The 22,580-nt window shown below is 43.9% G+C and overlaps 1 protein-coding gene across 2 annotated transcripts in view; it reads left to right on the forward strand.

Annotated features, from left to right (window-relative positions):
- ZBTB46 (zinc finger and BTB domain containing 46) overlaps window positions 1–22,580 on the forward strand; it is a 54,769-nt gene that overhangs the window by 27,977 nt on the left and 4,212 nt on the right. Inside the window, exons 5-9 of one of the 2 annotated variants that reach the window (XM_035890367.1) lie at window positions 6,264–6,545; window positions 12,517–12,689; window positions 13,910–13,961; window positions 14,067–14,378; window positions 20,786–20,961. In XM_035890367.1, coding sequence (XP_035746260.1) covers window positions 6,264–6,545; window positions 12,517–12,689; window positions 13,910–13,961; window positions 14,067–14,378; window positions 20,786–20,961 — 995 coding nt within the window. The remainder of the gene's footprint in view (window positions 1–6,263; window positions 6,546–12,516; window positions 12,690–13,909; window positions 13,962–14,066; window positions 14,379–20,785; window positions 20,962–22,580) is intronic. The other variant, XM_009634785.2, reaches the window with a different exon arrangement.

Here is a 22,580-nt window from a genome sequence, read left to right on the forward strand (position 1 = left end):
GCGTATGGGACCGAATAACCCCACGCACCGGTATGGGTTGGCAGCCAAGGAGTGAGAAAGCAGCCTTGCAGAAAATGTGCTCTGGTGAGTAACGAGCCGAAGAGGGGGCTGCATGCACGTGCTCAGTTGTCTTACAAAGAGCATGTCAAGGGCAGTGAGACCACGTTTGGAGTACGAGATCGAGTTTGGGGATCTCCAGGACAAGAAAGACTTGGATGAGCTTGAGGAAACCCAGCCCAGGCCATCAAGATGTTGTGTACGAGGAGAAGCTGCGACAGCATGGTTTAACCTTGGAGAAGAGAAGGGGGGTGGATGGATCGTCCAGAGCCAGACCCTTCTCAGACACGTCTGGAGAAAGGATGAGAGGTGATGGACACAAGTTACAGGGAGAGTAATTCTCATGGGGTAAAAGGAGGAAATTCTTCAAAGAGCAGTCAGATGATGGAGGAAGGGCCTGGAGAAGTTGTGGTATTTCTCTACCATGCACATACTCAGAACTTGGCTGTACAAGCCCCTGAGCAACGGGATCTAACCCTAAAAGCAGCCCTGAAGTCACTTTCATCCTAATTTGTTCTACAGTTCTTAAAAATAGATCCAGGTAATACAGCAGTAACGCTGTTACGAGTCAGGACAGCTATGCACTCGCTGTCTGTTGGTGATGCCACTTAAGATGTAACTTCAGTTGCTGTTATTTTCAAACTTTACTTCCCTTGACGCTTGCCTTTCTGTTTCTGAGAGCAGGACTCGTGTACCTGCTAATTTGTCTGTCCTCCCCTTCACCTTTCCGCCCTGATTTATATAAAGAGAGAATTTTCTCTCCACCCATAAACTTTGCTCTGGGTTTTTATATGCTTTGTTCTTACACGTGTTAAAAAGAAAATGAGCAGTATGACTTGCCAGCCCTGCTTCACGTTTGCCTATAGGAGGGGAAGAAGGTGTTTGGTGGACTTAGCTGGGGGTTCTACTGTTTATGACTGTCAAGTGTGCTTTATAAATAAGAGTAGGATATAAGATTATCCGGTGTTTCTTTAATTAGCTCCAGATAGTTGTGGGATCTTTGGCAAGTGTCCACAAAATGCAGGCAGCCAGAGACTTAGGCTGGGTTTAGTTGACGGTGTTACTGATATACCGGGTTGAAAGGATGTTGGTGAAACCGGCAGGACGATGATGTTCGTTCTGCTGAAGCACCTACAGGCTTAAGTTCTGCCAGAACAGGTACCGGAGCCGTGCAATGGGGTGAGCTCTGGAGAAGGGGTAAGGATGCTTTTTGTGATGGGAGGTGGCTTGAATTGCCGTTGTCTTTGTAGGTTGTGGGCGCTTGTAAAGAGTTTCCTCTGGGTGCTGAGCAGTGATAACCTCCCGTTCAGAAAGCTGTGCTTGGAGGAATGGCTCGTGCTGTGTGAAAAGGCGTTGAATGTGAGCGGGGGGGGGTTGAGGAGAGGTTGGAAGGGCTCCAAAAAGCTTCCCGAAATTTGCCAGAGTGATAGCCAAAACTTAGAGAAACTGGCTTAAAGCTTCAGTTGTGGATGATAAGCTAAATCCTGTTGCACTCCTTTCCAGGACTGCCGTGTTTGCTGGCTGGCTTCCCCCACCTCGCTGGCCGTTGGGTCACTCTGATTAGGTAGGCAGCCGCTTGATGATGCGTGTCGTGCGACCTCATCATCCTGGAAACTCAGAAGACCGAGGGAGAAACGTTACTGCTTTGTATTTCTGCCAAACAGAAAGGGATTTTGAACAGAAGATGACAGGCTTCTCAGATCTCCTCTTACCTTGAGACTGTAATGAGAAGAGCAATATTGAGGAATAGCGACCTGGCAAAGCGTCGCCTGTCGTTCTTGGGGAAGAGTTTGTTTCTGCTTTTGAATTTTCCAGCAGCAGATGTAACCTCGCATGGCTTTTATTCATGCCTTCCTCTCTTCTCATGGGTCTAGCCTTCCAGCTACAGATTTCTAGAAGGTGTTAAACTATGGACATGAGAGAGCAGGAATAAAAGTTTAAAGGGGGAAAAATTCTTAAAACCCCCCAAATTATGGAAGCGAGTAATAGCATTGGGAGCCTGGAAAACAACAGAAAACGCGACTGGGGGTTTACTGAGAAGGTAAGAACACAATGCAAACAAGAAGTAAGTGGTGTGAGAGGAGCAGGCAGAGGTGGTTTAAGCTGTAATGAGGAAGAATGACAGAAGGAGGGAGGATAAATATAAGAAAAAAATCTGGTTTGTGTATTAAAGTAATGAATTAAGGGTCTCAAATGGATTCTTTAAAATGGAGAAGCTTTTCCTTGGTCTTTCTGAGAGGGCACATGTATTTTTTTCAGTTGTTTGGCTATGTTTAATGCTTTTTACTGTCCGTTTTCTCCTAGATCTTGGAGAACAATTTATCGGATTAACATTTAATTTGGATACTTTCAGGAAAAGTTGCATCACCTTTATTTCTGCCACAGCCCTTCCCAAGGGGCTGGCAGATGCCTGTAGCACTTCTTGATTTTTTTTTTGGTTAGTACAGCTTGGTTTTCTCATACCTGGGTTTGTGACAGGCGCTCAGTTTATTTGACTTTGGGATAATTTATTTTTTTTTCCTTTATGGTAGTAGTGGCATGCCTGCTGATAACTGGGATTTCTGATCTGCATTTGGGCTTCGCGTAGCGGAGCAAACGCGTTTTCCTGTGGCTGCCCTTCCCTGGCAGGGCAAGCATACAGTTCAGGTTGGTTCTGCCCAAGCATAAATGTCTGTGCAGCAGCCTCCCCTGCGTGCCTCCGGGCTGTTGCACCGCTCGTGCTGTACCGGTGTGAGCCTTATTCCTCTTTACAGACCTGTTAAAGCCTGCCTGGTCGGGGGGGGCGGGAACGAAGCGCGTTTCGTCGTGCCACGCTCAGCTGGGATGTGTGATGGCTGTGAGAAGGCGCTTGTAACTGGGCTGCTTCTATTCCTTTTACCTTGCCAGTTAAACGTTGCTTTCGGAGGTTCAGGGATGCATGGAAATACTGTTGGCAAAACTGTACAAATATTCCCTGTGTTTTATTTGAAAATAAAAACAGTGACCGGAAAAAAAAAAAAAAAAAAAATCCATCCAAGTCAACAAACTACTAAAGCTTTTCTAAAGCTTCTGGGTTTTGGAAAGTAGGCTGGTGTAATAGAATAACTGCAAAATAATTATTTTCTGAAGAGCCTAATGAGCTCGGTTTTTTAGAGCAGCATTAATCCCATGTTTAGCTCGCTGCCCCGACCGGGATTTCCTGCGAGCGGTGCCTGGGATCCGTGCAGTCGCGGGGACTGTCTCAGCGGTGTGAAACCGAGATGTGCAGGAGTTGGATGGAGCTCTCGCGCTGCCACGTGACCCCTTGCCTTGAATAATTGCAAAATAGAAGCTCATTTACTACAGCTTGGTTTACGTACCATTGAAGCACTGTAGTAAACAGTTTAGATTACTGGGCAGTGGACGGATACTTTTGATTCATGTAATTCTTTGGCTAAATCCCGTTAAAAGAAGCTGTATTCTAGAGAAAAGAGAGAAGTGGTTTTGGAGGCGCCGTGAAGAGGAACTCGATGCATTTGGGGGTTTTGGTGTAGCTGAGAGTATTTTAGTACTTATGTGACTAAGTGGATATTTATTTTGCCTTAATGTGTATTTGATTAGGTTACATCAGCTATAAATACTGGAAGCTCTAAAGCCTCTATTTCACTGTCTGCCTCTAATCTTGGCTTTTGAGGAACATTTAATGTCTTGTTGTGGTTACAATTAATCTGCGTGTGTTTTAGCAATTAGTGTTTATGTGCCGCCGGCAGCAACAGATTCTGGCAACTGTCAATCAGCGTCTGTAATTGGCTACGAAAAGGGACGGGAGACAAGGCAAGGTGATTTACTGCCTGCCCGGTTATTTGGCAACACCGTTTTGTCGACAAACACCCTTTCTGGCCCGAGTTCTTCGCTGTGAGTTGCCGTGGAGGTACTGGGGGGTGGAGGAATAGCCGTATTGGCGTGGCTTTGATTTGATAAAGCTGTCTGTTACGTTACCGGTTTAATGGGCTAGAATTGACTTGCTTTGCCACCTTTCCGAACAGCTGCTGTTTTTTAAACTCTTGTAATTTCCCTTCCTGTGGAAATGTTTGTTTTCAAAACAAACTTTATTATCATCTAGAATGAATATACCTGTTAACCGCTCGCTCAGTAAGAGAGGGATGACAAAATACATAAAAATCCAACGCAGTTGAGTTCTTCTGCTTGGCTAAGATTTACTAGAACTGATAAGGTGAGATTATGCAAGCAAAACGCAGATGGAGGAGGGAAAGTGGTTTGATTTAAAGAGAGAGCATCTCTGATAATTCACATAGTTGCTGCTGCTGCGTCTGTAGCCCCCAGCCTTGGGTATTCCGGACATCTCCGGGGTGTAGGAGTACTCTAGTAATGATTGGTTTTTTCCTTATTGTTTGCTTTGAGGCTTTTTGTTTTTTAAAGGAAGTGGAAAAGCTAACAGCAGGAGGCCCAGCAGTCCAGTCCAGCTCAGTACAGTGAATCTGAACATGGTAAGGAACCCGATGTGCCCTGGGCTGGGCCTGGGAAATCCGCTGTCTGATCCTGGCTCCACGGGCTGGACACCTTGGGCGAGTCACCGTGTCTTTCCCTGGCAGTTACCGCCTGTAAAATGGAGATAAAAATAATGATCTTCGTGTAGCAGTTTTCCAGGTTACGGGAGGTAGGCACTGTACCAGTGTCCTCGTTAGCATTTTTTAATAAGGCTGCGCAGATTGATGTCTTGCCCTGGTTTGAAGTTGTTGAAGGCTGCAAGGGAGTGCTAGCAGGCTGTGCTCTTCCTCTTCCCTTCCCGTAAGCTCTGCTGCTGTGAGACCTTCTGTACGGGAATAAGTTTGTTGCTGTGGTGTACATGGACAACACCTGAATTCCTTGCCCTGAGAAGTGGAAGATGAATTTGTGAAAGCAGCCGAGCGCTCATTTTGTACATGTCATACATCTGTTTTGAACTGCAATAGTTGCCTCTTGCTTTAAGTAGATTTAAACGTGTTTGGAACTAGGAGGCAATAAAATGTTCAGGATCTGCAAAACAGCAAAGCCCTGTCCATCTGATCGCTCGCCGTCAATGCCTTCTCTTTAAATTTAGATTTTCTTCCCCCTCCGCGTCTTGATAGTACAAATGCTACAAAGGCATCGGTTTGTTGGGAAGCCTTGGCCCCGTTTGCCAGGTAGCGACTGGGTTTTGAGCGTGTCAGCTGTGGTCTGCTCCTGCAGATTCTGGAGCAGGTAACTGCAGTTTGGTTTACGGACTTTATAAATGGGGTAACAGCCCTTCTTGTAGATATTTTGGTTTGTGTGAAGAACAGAGGAGTATGAGAGTCACTTCCCTTTACATAAAAATACATAAATTATTTAAGACTGTAAGAGAGTCAAAGTTCAAACAAGACAGAATCTTTAGACGTCCCCAAAAATACAAAAATAAACGGTGTTTTCACAGGGAGGAATTAACCTTATCATAAATTTTTCATTTTTGTTTGGGTTCACTAATTGATGTTTCTGTTAATAATCCGCTACCTTGTTATACAGATTCTTTGTAGCTGCCTGTTGTAAGGTGACTAATCTGTGTCTTTGGGGTTTGTTTTGAACTGTATCACTTCTGTATAAAACCTACCTTGTGATAAATGCTGGGAACCACTGGTGACTGTGTATTTGTCAGTGACCCCAAGGGATTTATACTAACTGCCAGGCCACTGTTACAGGCTGTTCATTACTGGATTTTTCAAAACCTTCATCATGGGGAAGAAATGAAAGAAAGAAATTTTGGACTAAAATTATAGAAAAACCAGAACTTAAACATTTGAATGTTGTTTCAGTACTAGCAGACTATCCTGAACTCTTAGTTTGAAATAAATAAATAGTTTTATCCAGTTATGGGTTGTGGGGGAGGTTGTACGCATCTCTTCCCCCTCTGCCTTGCCTTCTTGGTGAGTTGTACTGAAGTTGAGACCCGTCGGCGGGGCGCGGGCTGGAGGAACAGAACCCCCCCCGGCTGTGGGGTGGGTGCGCTTTCCATCGAGCCTCTGAACGGCCAAGTTCATCTTCGGACTTTTGGAAAAGGGGGGGGCTTGCGAGAAACAACGCTCTGGCATGAAAAGTGACAGTAAGGCCAAAATAGGTGGTGAGAAGTTCCTGGTTCTCAGGTGTTTGGACCCATGGGTAGGCAGGCATGCGCGGCCGGTGCGCCGCACCTCGGGAATTTGTCTGCATCTCTGACGGCGTCTTTCATCACGCAGGTGCTGACGTGACAGTAACGGAGCCCAGCAGCTCCGACAGCAGAGTGGAGCGGTCGGACCCCTACGCGAACGTCGACGAAGCCCTCATGGGTGGAGAAGCCAGCTACATATCTCAGCCCCTGACTCCGGAGAAGGAGGATGCTCTCCAGGCTGCCACCGTCGCCAACCTGCGCGCGGCTCTCATGAGTAAGAACAGTTTGCTGTCTCTGAAAGCCGACATGCTGGGAGAGGATAGTTCTCTGCTGTTTGAGTACTTACCCAAAGGCACGCATTCTCTCTCTCGTAAGTTTGTGTTTTTATATTTTTTGTTTACTGATGCTTTAAGTGAAATCTCTAGTGAGAAGAAAATACAGGTCACTGTCTCGTTTATTACTACCGATGTGTTTATATCCAGTTTTAAGTCCTGCTTAATCCCGCTTTCCATAACATTTGGAAACCTGTGTCTGGTATCGATCCAACTTCCGTGTGAACTGCTGAAGCCGTGGAAGGAAGTGTTTAGTGTATGTGTATGTAGCCCTTGTCCTCAAATTTCTCTTTTACTTGTTTGCAAAATGGTACTTGCAAAATACAAAGTATTTGAGACCTTACGGTAAAAGAAGTAGCTGCAAAGGTCTCAAATCCAAAATTGCCTAATGTTGAAAGGAGGCTTGACTGTTGCTCCTGTGTCTGTAGAAACCGTTGTGATTCTGTAGATCTCATGATCTTTACTTCTTGCTGTTTTCTTTTAGACCACTCCCTAAGTAATGAGCAGCTATTGATTGTTTCGTTATACTCGCTCGTGGAAATGAATGTTTTTCTACTGGTGATCTGTTGGAGACAGCTGATGTGTACCATTATGTGCGGACAGCTTATTTTTCAGCATACTTCTGTATTTTCTTCATTGCAGTTGTAAAATAGTTTTGATTCTTCAGTGCACAAAGAGAGAAAAATTATTGTTGCTGTATTTTAATAATATTCTCAGAAGATGGGGATATCATTTGTGACATAAAATAGAGCAAGTGGTGACTTTGAGTACTACGTGTTAGTTTTCAGTAGAAAAGGGTTATTTTAATCTATACTGAGAAAATTGACCAATTAAATAGAATTAAATGTCCACTTAAGACATTTATTTTTAGTTTCCTTGATGGTAAAAAAAAGTGAATAACTTTTAGTGGTCACATGGGTTGTATGATAAAGGGAAAAAACTGCACAACGTAATGACAGTCTTGGTATCTCATTATGCTTCTCATGGTTGAACAGTAGAATAATTTTTTAAAAAAATCTTTCTAAACTTAGAGGAAATTTTTTTTTGTCCCTTGTTCTGCAGCTTTAATGTTTGGGCGAGAACTGCTCAGGCAATGTTCTTGTTACCTCCACAGTAGTTCACTTCCTGAATGATCTCCAGTTAAATCCGATTTAGGTGATTCAAACTTAGGCTCCTGGGTTGAAAATCCCTTCGGTGCAATGAAATAGCAAAGATCCTGTGCAGCCGTGTAATCGCTGGCCTTGTGTGCAGTGAGAAGAGTGCCCTCAGCTGGCACCGGGACGGGTGGGAGCGCAGATCGATGCAGGCTGCGAGGGTGATTTATGCACCGCGTGTTGGGATCCGTGGCTCGTGACAGGTGAAATCGGCGGTTTCATCTTCTGTCATGATAAACTGGAATAACGACGGGGCTGCCCTCTATCCATCATCCTTCTCGTGGTTGGCGGATTTTAGATTTTACTTAAAAGCTGAAGGACCGCTTGGTGGAAAGACAAATGAGTCTGAGGCGGTCATAAATTTGGGCTAGAAATTAGAGAGTGCCTAACCGGCTGAGAAATGGAGTTTGGGAACAGGCACGGTGTAGGCAGAAGACCAACTGGGTTTTAAATAAAGCTTGATAGGTTTAGAAAAGGGGGTAAATGATAGCTCATCGGGGGGGGTGATGGCTCGGGAGGTCCTTCCAGCCTGTATGCGAGCTCCCTGTTTTCTGGACCGCTCACTGTTACTGAATTTCATTCAGCTAAGCTCCAATTATCTCATCTTTGTGGAAGCAAAGTGGATCGCGTAAGACAAAAAGACAATTGCTCACTTGGTCTGTAGCTCTCGCACCGGTAGGTGGAGGTGGCTGCAGCCTGGTAAGAGGATTTTTACAGAGGCAGGGAGTTAAGGGACGTATTTTTCTTTCATCTTATTCAGATTCCCAGGTATCGATTTATTTTAATGACTTGAAGAAGATATTCTGATGCAAGACTCGCTTGCTTCTAAGTGGTCATTACTGAATACAAGAGGACATCAAGTTTAATGAGAATTTTCGGTGTATAAAATGACAGTAAAGCAAGTGGTGAGAAGATTCTGGAGATCTAAAAGCACAGTCTAGGTTGGTGCTAGCTTTGTAGGTGTTTTTCACATTTTTCTTCAAACACAATTTGAGGATGTTGAGTCATTTTAAGTCCTGGGTTATAGTTAAAAAAAAAAAGGGGGGGGGGGGGGGGGGGGGGCTGGGGGGGAAGTAGGCAGGAGCACAGTGAACAACATTCATTTTTTTTAAACCCCAGACCAGCACAGTGTGTGGTAGTTTTCATCTGTCTGATCTGAAAAGGAAATGCGCTATTTTCAAGATTTTTAAGTGATCAATCTCTCTTGAGTTTAAAAAAAACCCTGTGAAGTGTGTTTTTAATCTTAACTGCTATAACTAGATTGTCGTCGTATTCTCTTACGAAGTAATACCGTACGGAGCTGACTCAAGCAGCAGCGTTCACGTTTATTTTTCTTTTCTGGAGGAAAAGATTTAATAGAGTGGGACAGAACCGAAGACTATGTTATACACATTTAAAATTCCGATGAGACGTTTCTTAAGGGGATGTTACTCTCCAAGTTACCGCGTCCATTACAAGCTTTAATTTTTCTTCCGCGTAGTACATACTGTTGTAGAAGTCCATAGAGGATACCCCAAGGTTTTCATTTTACCCTGTGTTCTTTTTTCCTAATTCATTGTATATTGTAATGAGCATATGAGGTGTGAAATTACTTAACATTCCGCTGATGGAAAATGAAGCCTGGGATGTGTGGGGGAGGTGTTGTATCACTCTGATGCCGTCAAATGTACATACAGCATTTCTAAAGTTAATTGGTTCAAACCAATTGAAAATCAGAAGGCAAAGTCTAAATATCTTGCCGTTTGGGTAACACAGTTGCCAGATAACCTGCAGCTGAAGGGCGCTCTGAATTTGATGTTCATGGTTTATGATCAAGACTGACGTTCGTATGCGTGTCGGAAACCTAAAGAACACGTGGGTTTTGCAGAAAAAGTTGTGTCAATCATGGGTAACACTGAGGTCATCTCAGGTACCGTTAGTTATTGAACCCGAGTAGTTTGGTGTGGGGATGTCTTTCAGATAAGACAATACAAAAGGTTCTGTTTTCCTCGTCTTTACGTGTTTTCACGGTTTGTCTGTAAAAATGGGTTATTCCTTGCTGATCTCCAACTTCCGCAGTGCTGTTCTACCAAGCTCCTTGCTTTAATAACGTGTGGTTGATTTCATTTGCGATACTGAACTTTGGTAGCATTGTTCCGTACGGTTACACCACATCTACAAAAGTCTCAAAGGCTTTAGTTGAATGTTTTTGGTTGGGTTTGCCAAGTATAATCAAGAGAATGAGAATTTTAATATTGATTACCAAACGAGTTGGTTGGTTTACATCCTTGTTTTCTCATTTAAAAAAAAAAAAAGCCAGAAAACTTTCAGATTTGGGGGTGATTGACTACCTTGAAGGGCAACTCTTCCACATTTTCAGAATAGCACACTGCATACTTTTTTCTACGTCTAAGTTTGGCTTTTCCTGTTTACCCTGTTGCAACTGAAACTGTTTATAGAAGCAATTCCTGTGAAGCTTGCTGTCCAAGTGATTACATGGTACACAGAGCCCTTTTTCTTTTGGGCAAATACGTTATTTTTAGTTAGCGGTTCATTGGAGCCAATAATTTATACTTGCGCTGGATGTTAAAGGAATACGTTTTACACAGCGGTCAACTTTCCCAAGAGGGAGTTAAAGGTATTCAGTTTGGCATGGAGTTTTTGCGCATGGTAAACCAAGATTTAGGAGAGAATGGATGCAATTTTAAATGAGATATAATAACCTTTGCCTTTCTATTTTCCACAATAGTTTACTGTCCAGCTGTCAGAGAATACTATATTCATATAAATACTGCTAAACCAGGGCATCAGCTTCCATATGCAAAGCCGTCTGAAGGAAAGCGCTTCCGATTTCTGATTTAGAAATGAAAATACTTTTCATTAAAATTCATTTCAATACAAATTCAGCAGGGAAGAAGGTTTCTCGCGGTACTAGTCAGAATGGGGCAACACATAAATTCAGGTGCTGTTTGCGTTCGCGTGTACACAGTATGGGTCGTTTATGTGGGTTTCTCTTCTTGTGTTACTTGCAGTTGTTGAAACCTAATAAATATTAATGATTGTTTTAAAAAAAAAAAATCATCTTTGCACTTTGTTCTGTTGTACGTCTTTGTGGCTCATGTTGGATGATTGAGCTTCGTGTTTCTCCTTACTCTATTTCATTGCTTGTTCATTAGCTTTAACTTTTGCCTTAGGAAGTGCAGAGTTTCTTAGGAACCTGTTTAGTTCTGTAAAGGTGCTAATAAAGAGTTAATCAAGCCGGACCCCACTGGCTTATCTTTCCTCTGTGCTAAAATACCGTTTGTTGAAGGAAGTGCAACCCAGAGATGCCTCTACCTTGCCTGCAGTCGAGGTAAACAGGGCAGTTTGAATCGGTTTGGGATATTCCAGGGGGGAAAAAAAAAAAAAAGGAACGTGTGGATGTCTAGGCAGGAATTCTGCTATGGACCTGGAGAGCTGGATTCCTGGTAACAGTTTCTAATGGGAAATACTGATTAATTCACTCTTTTCCCCATTTTTTCCTATCTTGAACTTACAGGCTTTTAGCGTTTTGTTGTCCTGCAGTTTCAATTACAACAGCAATAGATGAGCACCACCAGAACGAAAACTTGAAGTATTGTTGTCACCCTTGAATAGCGTTAACTAAGTTGTGAAAGATTTCAATCTGCGATCAAAGCGGAGGAAAGTAAATCAAACATGCAGCTGGCGGTGCAGGAGCAGAATTTCCTTTGATAGCTGATAAAAAGTTAGGTTTGGGACTGCTCGCGTTTAGAAACCTTTGTGCGGTTTCACTCGAATGCTTTGTTGTGACCCAGACCACGGTGTATTGTATTCGGACGTAGTATAAACTTTGACTTGTTATTTGTAGCTGCATTAAAGAGTGTGGGTTTTATACGCGCGAAGGTTTCAATCGGACTCTTTTGTGTTAGAAGTAAAAAAGCCTTTAGGGCAGAGAGCGCTTAAAAGTCAACAAATTCTTATTTAATGCCGTATTTGATTCTGATTCTGCCTGCTTGCTTTTCAAAAATAATGACCTGCTCAATATGTCATTCTGATATTCAGTCAAGGTGTTTGTTAAAGTTCGTTTAACAACTTGTAACGCACGCCAGCCTTGATTACAGAGTCTTGATTTGTATGTAGGCTTGTCGTCGATTATCAGGGCAGTTTCTGCAATGTTGTTTCCCACTTGGCTGTCGCTACAGCACAGGCAAGGGTGTATGATTCTGCTTTGGGGCAGACAAATCATGTTTTCCTTTTTAACTGCAGTGGGTTTTTAGAATGTAATGACTGTCAGGTATAATTGAATGGCTTTGTACGAATATCTGAACTTCTGTGCTTGCCAGCTCTGGAACGAAAGGACTGGTTTTTCCCATCTTTTGTAAAGCACTTTGAGATCAAGGACTGACAGTACGATGTTAAATAAAACACCACGGTCAAATCTTGAGATCTGAAGCTTGGATGTGCATTTTCAAGAAAGTTAGCGGCAGAATAATGTTTGTGTGTACATTACTTAAAGATCGACGTATATGTGTTGGAAATGGTCCTTCTCCGAGAGGTGTCTTTCCGAAATGCGATTGCTCTTGATGTTTGTGCTGCACTGTCCTTCTTTCTCCCGACGGACTCTTTAGCGACCGTGCCATGCGATAGAACTCCACTACATACATCACGCGCAGACGAGGCATTTTGGGTGGGGAGGCTGGTTTTAAAACAAACAAACAGACAAAAGCCTGGCATCGCTGTCCTGCTGCATTCCCTCCCGCTGACGCTGACGGAAGATAAGCTGCGAGTGCTGGTGCGCTGCCTTTGCAAGGCCTTTTTTAAAACCACCAGCTGGTGCGAGTTCACGTGGGTGAGATTCGTTTCCTGTGTTCCCCAGGGCCTGGCACCAACTTGAATCGTTCAAGGGGCGAATGTGATGGCAAAGTGGAAGCACCATCCCCCCCGCTGCCTTCATCACACCTTGCCACTCAGAGCCCCCCTGAGATCTGCTCTTCTGGTGAAATGTCACCAGAAGCCATGATAAAAGGAGAGGTGCCTTCCTCGGCCCAGGTAAGATCGTGGGGGAAAATGCAAAGGAATTTAAATGCAAAGGCATCTACTTAATCAAATTCTCCCCAGTTGTGAGGAAGACCGTAATACCTTATACACTGACCTGTTAGCTTTTTTTTTTTTTTTTTTTAAATATAGGTTATTTTAAAACTAGAAGTCTGTTGAGGTCAAGGCTGGTGCTGCCCTAATTTTATCCTTTCTGCCTTATCTCAACAGAACTTCCATTCGAAAAACCTGTATTTTATATTTATTTATTTTTTTAGAGCATGCATGTCCTTTTTATTGTAAATCGTTTTGTTTGCAAAACTCTGCATACAATAATACAATAATGGCATAAAGAGAGCTGCGACCCCAGCTACCCGTTGCCCACTTGCGGTGTTTTGCATTTGGGTTTCTTGTAGCTGTCCGAATTCGGATGGAAGCAGGCTGGCTTCCTGTGTTACAGGAGTCAGGAGCTTGACATAAAATCTATAGCTTTCTGTGGCATTTCTTAGTATTTTTTGAATGAGACTTTAGTTCTGTTAAACAAATGGGTGGAAACACAGATTTTCCTTTGCAGTCACCTTAGAGGACAGTGAGCTGGTAAGGATGGCTGGTAGCCACTTGCCCGGTCTCCGGCAGACCTGCCCGGGCTGCATCGTGCCTCTGCCTCATAGAGGGTGGCCATCTGCTGCACCCTGGCATATTGCAAATGCTTTATGAAAAAACAAAACAAAACAAAACAAACCCCAAAAAATCAGCGTTTATTTATAATTTGGATTGGCAATGCCAGAGAGCATTGCACAAAGGGAACTACCCAGAAGGTGTTTGTTTTCTATGGGCTTTTCTACATGGAAAGAAAAAGTAGCTACGCAAGGCTAAGGGAAAATTCTCCAGTTCTGTTGCATCCGCTAGATGTTTCCTATCCGGTGTTTCTTTCCCGTTGGCCTGAGCGGGAGCTGCGGATGCTTAGCGAGACTGAAAGCTGAGCAGTTACCCAGGACCTAAACAGCCGTGTTGATTACTGTCTTTAAACACCAAATCTTGCAAAATAGGGCCAGGTTAAGTCAGCTGCTTGGACAGCGAAAGCTTGGTAAAGGCAAATAGGGTTGCGGAGTCAAACGATGAGCCTCCGTTAAAGAAGGGGTGAAGGCAGTGGTGGGATGGGAGTCTGAGCACTAACTGCAAAGACGTGTTCTCGTGAATGCTTGCCTTAACTTAAGTGTGCTTTCCATTTGCAGGCCACTTATGATGGGTTTTTAGCACTTTGGCGGTTTGATAACTCTGATTTGGGTAAGTAGAGAGAAATTTATTTATTTATTTATTTATTTACACTATCATCGTTTTATACGAGAAGACGCTGATTTGTACACGTGTGTGTGTGTGTATTTGTTTTAGACACGAGTTTCTCGAGATCTGAAGACACGGACGTAACCGCTGATGGCCTGTTCCTGGATTCAGCCTTAGCCAAGAGGCTGACCTGTGGTTTCTGCAGGAGGGTTTTCCAGTGTGCTGAAGAGCTGAAGGAGCACATCCACGAGCACGCTTTCTCCATGCTTCTCCCGTTCGACTTGGTTGACTGCTCCCGGCCCGGCCTTGCTGACAGTGTGCCTCCTGGCCAGCTCGCCCGCTTCCAGTGCTCCAAATGCCCCGCCAGCTTCACTCTGAAGTCCAACATGGATCGGCATGAAAAGACCATCCACTTCAACTGTAAGAAGATGCAGTGTCCTAACTGTGCCAAGCTGTTTCGAGACAAGACAGACTTAAACCGACACCTTATGTCTGTGCACTCGAATGAGCGTACTTTTGTGTGTCTCTTCTGTGGCAAGGGCTTCGGTACACAGAAGAACCTCACTAACCACGTGAAAGCGTGTTACCTGGGCTCTGCCCAGCTGGGCGGGTTTGAGCTTTTGGACAGTGTAGGACAAAACGAGGATCCTGAGGATGCGTAGCTACTGTTGCGTGTATGAGGCGCCTCTCTGAAACTAGGAAAAGCAGATTGTTCCCTTTGTTCTTGTGCTGCAAATAAATGTACCGTAGGTGTAATACAACAGAGTAACGCCCCAAAGCTGATCGAGTTGGTAATGTGCTGGTTCCAGCCACGGTGAGATTTTTTTTTTGTGTGCAAAGATAACCTTTGTCAGTCCCTACAATGGGCGCTTTGGCTATCTCATTGGTGTGATCATACCCGTGTGCTTATACTACCTTCAACTTTTTTTTTATCAGTAGATCTCAAAGTGCTTTATAAAAGAAATGGTGATGTTTTCCTCATATTCCCTGGGGAAATAACATACCTCAGCTTGTCGAGCGTGTTAGCAATAGAATTAATAATAGAATTCAGTCTTCTGAGTTCTGGTCTAGTCCTCTGTCCGTTAGACTGGGCGTTTCGGGGGGTTTCAGCTTGAGATTAGGAGCCGTGAGAGCACGGGGTTGCTCAGTGCTGTACGCTGTCCGTAAGTCTGGTTTGCTCTGTCGTTTAAAGGAGAAAAACATGCTGCTTGTTCATACTTGCAACAGGGTGTATTATTTGGGCTTCAAAGTTGTTGCAAGGCTTGCGTATCTTACTGATGTTATGTTTGAGTGCTTTTAGGGCTTTTTGAAAAATATACTGGGGTATGGCTGTGGTTTTCAGGAATTCTGTACATTTTTCTGACTCATTTGTTTTACATAGTGTAATTAAGTTAGCCAGACTGAATGTATGTTGTCGAAGCTGAGGAGGCTTTACATGATCTAATTGTAACTCAGGGTGCACGTGTAAAACCACTGATGGTTGTTACTGGAGGGTAGAAATCTTACTGTAATTCCTATTCTATTACATGAAATTCATTTATTTTTTTAAAAGATTAAATATTTCTCTGTCTCTTGCTATGTGTTTACATGCAAAACCAGATTACAGTAACTGTTAAACAAAAGTAGCGTAATTAAGTGTAGTGGTTTCCAGCTGCGCTGTGTACAGCACTGCTTGTCAGCAGCTTTGAGCTTCAGCGTTGCAGGGTGCGAGGGAGAGAGCTGAGGAGGCAACTTCCACAGATGATCTTTAGAGTTCTTCAGGAAAGTTCTTTCTCATTGTACTGTTGCATCTCAGGGAGACAAAAACGAGAAATATTTGGTCGCGCACAAAGTGGACTTGAGCAGCCTGGAGGTCTCCAGTGGAGAGTTTCTTGCAAAGCTGTGTCCTGTGGAAGGCTAGGTGAGAGCGGTCATCGCCTGGTTCCCGCTGCCCTTGCTCCTGTAGAGAGGGAACGGGAATATTCTGGTGCAGCGCTGCTCTGCCCGTTCCTGCTGCGGGTCGGAGCTTTGGGGAGGTGGCTCTGTGCCGCATCAGGGCTGGGTTTCTGAGGGTTGGGAAGCCCAAGTCTCCCTGCTTGGCTCAGTTCTTCCTCTCCGTTTGAGCAGGGTGCAGTCAAAGTTGAGAATATGTTCCCGTATAATCAGTGTAGTACAGCATACTTCAGTTGGTTTGTTTTTTTTTTTTTTAATTTTATTTTTTTTGCAAAGTCACATTCATTTTTTTCGCCCTTGTTCCCATTGACGTCTTTGGCATTGTGGATCACGGCTGTCTGTGAGCGTGTGCAGTTTAGAGTCTGTCAGCTTCCCTTGTTACAGATGTCAGTTTAATTGCCTCATAATTTATTTTGCCTTTAAATAACCAGCAAGCGAGGAAGGAGAAAGCTGAGCCAGAAGAGAAAGTTGTGACCAAAATGAGTCTTATCTGGAAATTTGGCAGAAGCATGGCAGGATTTGTCTGAATTGGAAAAGTAAGATGCCAGAAAAAGTAATTTCAGCAAATTTTAAAAGGCTTTGTTCACATGATAATAGTTAATGATGTTTCATGTGCACTCAATTTTCTCGTATTTGAGGTTTTAATTCAATATGGAATTATTTTTCTATAATCATGTCAACTCCTCCTCTCTAATAGAAGTTTAGGTAGTATTTTACTTGGCCTGTGTAAGCAGAGTGCTTCCTGACTTCAGCACCGAGAATTTCCAGAGTTTCCCTTCAGGACCAGGAGTAGGTTTTTGAAAACGTTTGAACCATAGGGTATAACGTAGCAGAGGCTTCCAGAGTTTGCGTAGAAAACTTTTTAAAAGTAGGATTTTTGTGTTAGAAAATGGCAGGGGAAGATGATGGGAAGTGTGAGTTTGACAGTGAAATTGTACCTTGCTGTTTATAACCTTAAATATAATGAAGATTAAGTGGACAAGAATTCACTGAACGTTTGTGAATTCTTCATAATAACCAAATGAGTGCAGAATTTCAGTGATTATTAACTACATATTCATTAATCGGTTAATACAAAGGAGCTCTGTCAGGCAGTATATCACCAGTGCTTTTCCTTCTCAAGTCAGCACTGTAGGAGCCTATTTCATTAAAAAATTTTAAAAATTGATGAAATTAAGTAAAGTTACTTGAGATGATGAGACCAAAGGCTTTTTTTCCAAATGTTATTATGTTGGTTTTAAAAATGCACATCCTCTGTAAACACTTCAGGGAAGTTAAGTACATAGATTTTTTACGATGGCACTGTTTGTGTTACCTTCTCCATTTCTCGGTGCTGCTCCTCCTGTAGTCGTGTCCAGGAGCTGGTTCCCTATGGCACTGCTGTTAATAGTCTTGATGATCTTGGTAAAGGCTATTTCCTAGGACCTTAATGCTGCTATACATAAGCTCTCTAAAATATTGTCACTGAGACAAAGGACTGTCCTCATGCCCAAGCTGGTATGTCGTTCATTAAATATATGTACTTGTGGGTGCATATATTTAACAGGACTGTGAAAATGTTAACTCTGCGATATACAGCTATTTTTCTAACAGTGATGTTCTTTTTCGGGTGTTTACTTTTGTAGCTACAAGAACTAAAATATGTGGCTATTTGGTGAAAAATTAGTTTTTAATAAAACCAGAGCTGCAAAAAGTGTTCCGTGACTATTTTTGAATACAAGCCTACTAGAAGCTGAAAAGGTCGTTCTCGAGCGATTTGAGCTGAATACAGGCAAAAGTCAGCACGAGGGGTCTTGAAATCAGAAGGTGTTGCAAATGTGTTGTTGGAAATACATCTGTGTGTTGGAAACGTAACAGTCTAGGTGGCTCTTGGTGATTGAAAGCAGCGTACCGGTGGTGCAGGTTGGGCACCTAAGGCTCCGAGCCGCCTTTTCAGCTTCCACGGTAGCTGGGCCGTGAAGCGGAGGGGCAGGGACGGACGGTAAATGAGAGGAGGCATCTGGTCGTTTAGGAAATGACGGCATCGGGCACAACCTGGCGATGCGGGGAAACGCGGGATTCTGTGGTATTCTCCTCTCTAAAGCAATTCTGCTTCGTGATCTTGGTATCTGGTTCCTGCGGGTCAGTTTTTTCCAGTGTGAGGTGGTGAAGCCTGACTTGCTGAGCAGCTCATCCTGCGAGCTGGGGTCTACACGTGTAGCGTGGTTGTGGTGTTTAGTTCTGGATGTGGCCCTGGACCGGAGGAAGGAGGGTTACACGTCCCCTCTTGGCTTCCCTGGATCAGCTTATAGCTTGCTTACCCTGTCTAGACTCCATAGTAATAGGTTTATAGTGATCCCGGGCAATGTAAGTATTTGTGTGGCCTATCGCTAATAATCGAGCCGTTACGAGATCAAACCAGGAACGTATTTATCATAAATAGCTTTGTGTCATAACACTGATACTTGCTTAAGACTTCCCTCTAGGAGAAAGTGGGCTCCTTGCCTCTGATTGCATAGACAAGGGGGTGTCAGATCCAAAGGAGAAAATAAACCAAAAATATTTTTTCTGTAATATAAAAGAGAAAGGGTTTTCATATCCTATTTGTTTTTAAAAAACCCACACAAGTTACTGTAAATCAGAAGTTAGGCATGGGGTGGGAGAAGGGCTGTGCAGCCCAGCCAGGGGGTTGGGTTCTCACCGAGGGCTTGCACAAGGCTCTGGGCGTCGGGCCACGCTGAACCGTCTCCTCTGGGAGGTTCCCAAAGCCGTGCAAGTCGCTTGAAGCCGGCCCTTCCAAATTCTGCCTGATCGCAGCCAGTAATCTTTACTGGCGGGTGAATAAAACGTTCTTAGCGCTCACTTTCCCTGTCGTCACTATTGCGGCCGTGGCCCAGGTGAGTGGTGAGTAGGCTCTACATTGGGGGTTTTTTTTTTAACTTCCCTTGGGCTAGAAAATTCTCTTGACAGCTTTACAAATGTGCTGAAAAAACCCCACCAAGCCACCAAAAAATAAAAGGGTGGACCACCACAGTTGCTGAGCAGCCCAAAGCAGCAAGCTAGGCGCACAAGGGAAGAATCTGAGACCATGAGATCCAATTCTATATCCAAATAACCAAAACAAATGCAAAGACAGAATTCGTATCATGACAACTTTTAAGATCTTGAACCATACTTTTAGTCTGCGTTAGAACAATAAAAAACTTCGTAGAGTACTTTCCTAAGATGAGCTTGGGTTGAAATGTTTGCTCTGATTGCGAAGGCTGGCGTTCCCCTCTTTGAAGATGTCTCTTAATAGCATCATGTAGTTTGAACTCGTAGGTGAGCGACAACCGTCGTTACCTCTCACGTTGGTTTACCTGTATTGCAAATACAAGACAAAGACAATTTTCAGAACAGAAGGAAAAAGAAGCCCACAAATCGGGCATTAAAGTAAACACCACCGACTACGTGGGCCTACTGACTTTCTTAAAAAAAGCCATTTTTAAGTCGCTGGTTTTCAGCGTACGACGTAACTCCCAGGGCATTATCTGTGGGATGCTGAGAGCACGCAGTGTGCCTTCAGCTGGTAGGGCCTCTGTAGAAGACAACATTTCAATAAGCATCTAAAAATACCACGGCGTACTTGGTACGTTAGGAGCCATATAGCTGGTCTGGTATTTCTCTTATTCCCTGCGCGCCCCTACATCGGCTGTTCTCATTTGCCAAGAGCCATTTACATGCGCGATAGCGTACTTAAGGTGATTAACTGGAACATCTGTTCTTTTTTTTTTTTTCCCCCCCTCACTGTTACATAAACAATATATTGCTTTGAGAAATGACAATAACTGGGAGAAAAGTGAGTGAAAATTAACATACTAATGAAAGCAATAGAATTATTAGAAGGTGGAGATGTAAAATCATATCGATGCGGACAGTCGCTTCCAAACTTACAGCGGGCAGATGTCTTCAGGGAATAGCAAATATTCTGGTTTACCTGCTGCATTTTGCATATTGTGCTTTCACTTTGTTTGGAGGAGGAAATACCAGCACAGCTGCCATGTGCATCCTTCTGGCAAATGAGACCCTTGGGCTGGCTGTACCGTACGCGTCCCCCGGGTCCGCTCCCAGTGCACTTCTAAGGAGACAACGAGAAGAAAAGAACCAACAATGTCAGAAGGGCTTCAAAGAGTTCACCCCTTCTCTAGTTCAGCCAAAGATGACTGGGGGGGGACACGACACAGGAAAGAAGTCCATCAAGGGCTACAAAGAGTTTTCTTGTAAGGAGGCTTGCAAGGGTCGTGCTGTAATTCAACGTTACGCATGCCTTTATACTTCTATATCCATGCTGCCATGGTAATACCAGTTGAGTTGGATAAGGTAGCGTGTGCTTGGTGTAACTGTCCTGTTTCTTCTGGGTAATCCTGAGCCTCTGCACCTCCACCGAAATCCTCCTGGAGCGTGTGATGACGTTCTTGCATCGCACCGTCAATAAAACCAAAGCGCGTGGTGCTGTCGGGGTGTTACATTTGTGGTCTGCTGTTCACGGCTAGCTACTTCTTCCACAAATAATAGTGTTAGAATTTTAGGTCTCGATACTTAGGATAATTCGTTGTAATAAGTCAGAATTACAGCAGATTGTCAGCCCTCTTTATTTGCCGTTTAGCAGGCGTTGGGCAACGCGTGTTACAGACTGTTGCTAAATGTTTGTGTACTGGCTTGTTCAAAAGCTTCTCTGCTGAAGGTACTTGAAGTTCTTAGCTTTAATAATAAAAGTGCAGTAATAGAGTATAAGGATTAAAAAAAAATGCAGGAGGTTAAGAGGCGAGAGTGTGATTTCAGAGTGAACCAATTTAATAGTGGAATAGTAAACGAGAAGACTGACTGTTCTGAGACATTCTGAAAGTAATCTGCGTGTTTTGCTTGCTCTCTTGCAGTCAACGAGTTCACCGTCATCAGGAAGAAATTCAAGTGCCCGTACTGCAGCTTTTCAGCCATGCATCAGTGCATCCTGAAGAGACACATGCGATCCCACACGGGAGAAAGACCTTATCCCTGCGAGATCTGCGGGAAGAAGTTCACCCGCCGGGAGCACATGAAGCGACACACCTTGGTAAGAGGGCAGGCCTTGGGTGGAAGCAGCCGATTTCTTCAGGTTAAAGACAACAGGAGCTTCGTCTGGTTTAGGTCTGTGTTCTGTTTTCCCCTCTGGGGCTCCTCTGAAGGTTTCTCCAGTATCTTTTCCCCCCCCACACCTTTCAAAGGGCTGGTGTTTTGCTGCCTGTCACCTGGAGCTTACCTCCACCCGCCTTCCGAGCTCAGCCGGAGGGTTCCTGGGTTGCACCTCGAAGCGGTCGGCACTGCCCGGGCTGAGCAAACCCAGCCTCGCTCCCCGGCGCAGCCTCCTCCTTCCCACGCCCCACCGGACTGCCGGGGAGAGCCTGGGCGTTCGGGACGGGAGGTAGAACAGCTAATGCTGTCTTCGGGATGGAAAAGGATTTTTTTTGTTTGCTTTTAATAGGTTGAATGACTCGATGCAGAAAGCTTTACAATAAGTCGCTCAGCAAGGAGAATTCGAGGCAAAGCTACTCTGGTCTGGCAATGCTTAGTTATCAAAAATAATGTCACGCCTTATTAAAGACGGCTGCTCAGAACCGACAAGGAGACTGGCTGGTGCCGCTGTCTGGCTTTTCACAGCTTCTTCAGAAACAAAATTTTAAGCCAAATCTTGCATTTTTTCAGGGGAGAATTAGTTTTCCCTCCTAAAGTGGTTTCTCAAAGCTTGGTATAGGGGTGATATTGTGGAAGAGCAAAGAGTTTCTACGTAATTGTTTCGGTAATGCAGGCCAGCAAGCTCTGTTGTGCCTCTAATTAAGCTTGTAGAGAAAACTTGGATTTTTTTTTTAAATACTGGGGATGGTAGCTCTGAGGTTCTAATACAGTGAGGTATTAAAAAAAAAAAATCACAGGGGCATTGACAGTTTCAGTGGCTTAAGAACTGATTTGCTCGGGTAATTTAAAGAACTTTTCCCATATTTATATTACCCGTATATATCATATTTATATTATCTATTAAATTTTGACTGTAAAGAATACCTTACTGGAGGAGGTGTGCTTAGACTCATTCAGGTTTTTCCTGGTTGTAAGTGTCAAAAAGCCAGAAAGAACTTTAACACCCTCATCCCAGTCCCGCAGGCGCGTGCGTCCCCCTTCCCTCGGAGGTGGTTTAACAGCAGTGATGCAGCTTGGGCCAAGCGTAACTAAATTTGCAGTTCCTTTCCTTGCTCTATAAATTTCTCTACTACAGAGAATCAGCGTACCTTTATGTACCACGGGGAGGGCAGGAAAATGCGTTATACCCTCCAGGAGTGAAACAGAGGTGATCTGCAAATTAATTTTAGTTCTCAGGTTTTTGCTGCTGGAATCATTCTAGGTGGGCGGCTCGGTTCTGTTGAGTCTGAAGGTCAGGTGCTGTTAGACGCCCAGGGAGATGCGATCGCCCGTTGGTGAACACGTACGGGAGGGGATATATGTCTGTCTGAGCCTCTCGATGACTTCTTTTATGTCAGGAACGAAGCTAGTTTAGAAAATACTACTTGGATTACAAATTTTTAGTGCCAATTCCTTGAAAAAAAAAAGCGTAACACAGGCAATACTGATTTGTTTTCATTTCCGAACGACCATAAATTACTCTGAGGTATCTTGGAATGGATGCACTAAAAAAAAAGGATG

This window comes from Egretta garzetta, unplaced genomic scaffold (genome assembly GCF_000687185.1).
Source record: "Egretta garzetta isolate BGI_Z169 unplaced genomic scaffold, ASM68718v1 scaffold223, whole genome shotgun sequence".
In the NCBI taxonomy this organism is placed as follows: domain Eukaryota; kingdom Metazoa; phylum Chordata; class Aves; order Pelecaniformes; family Ardeidae; genus Egretta; species Egretta garzetta.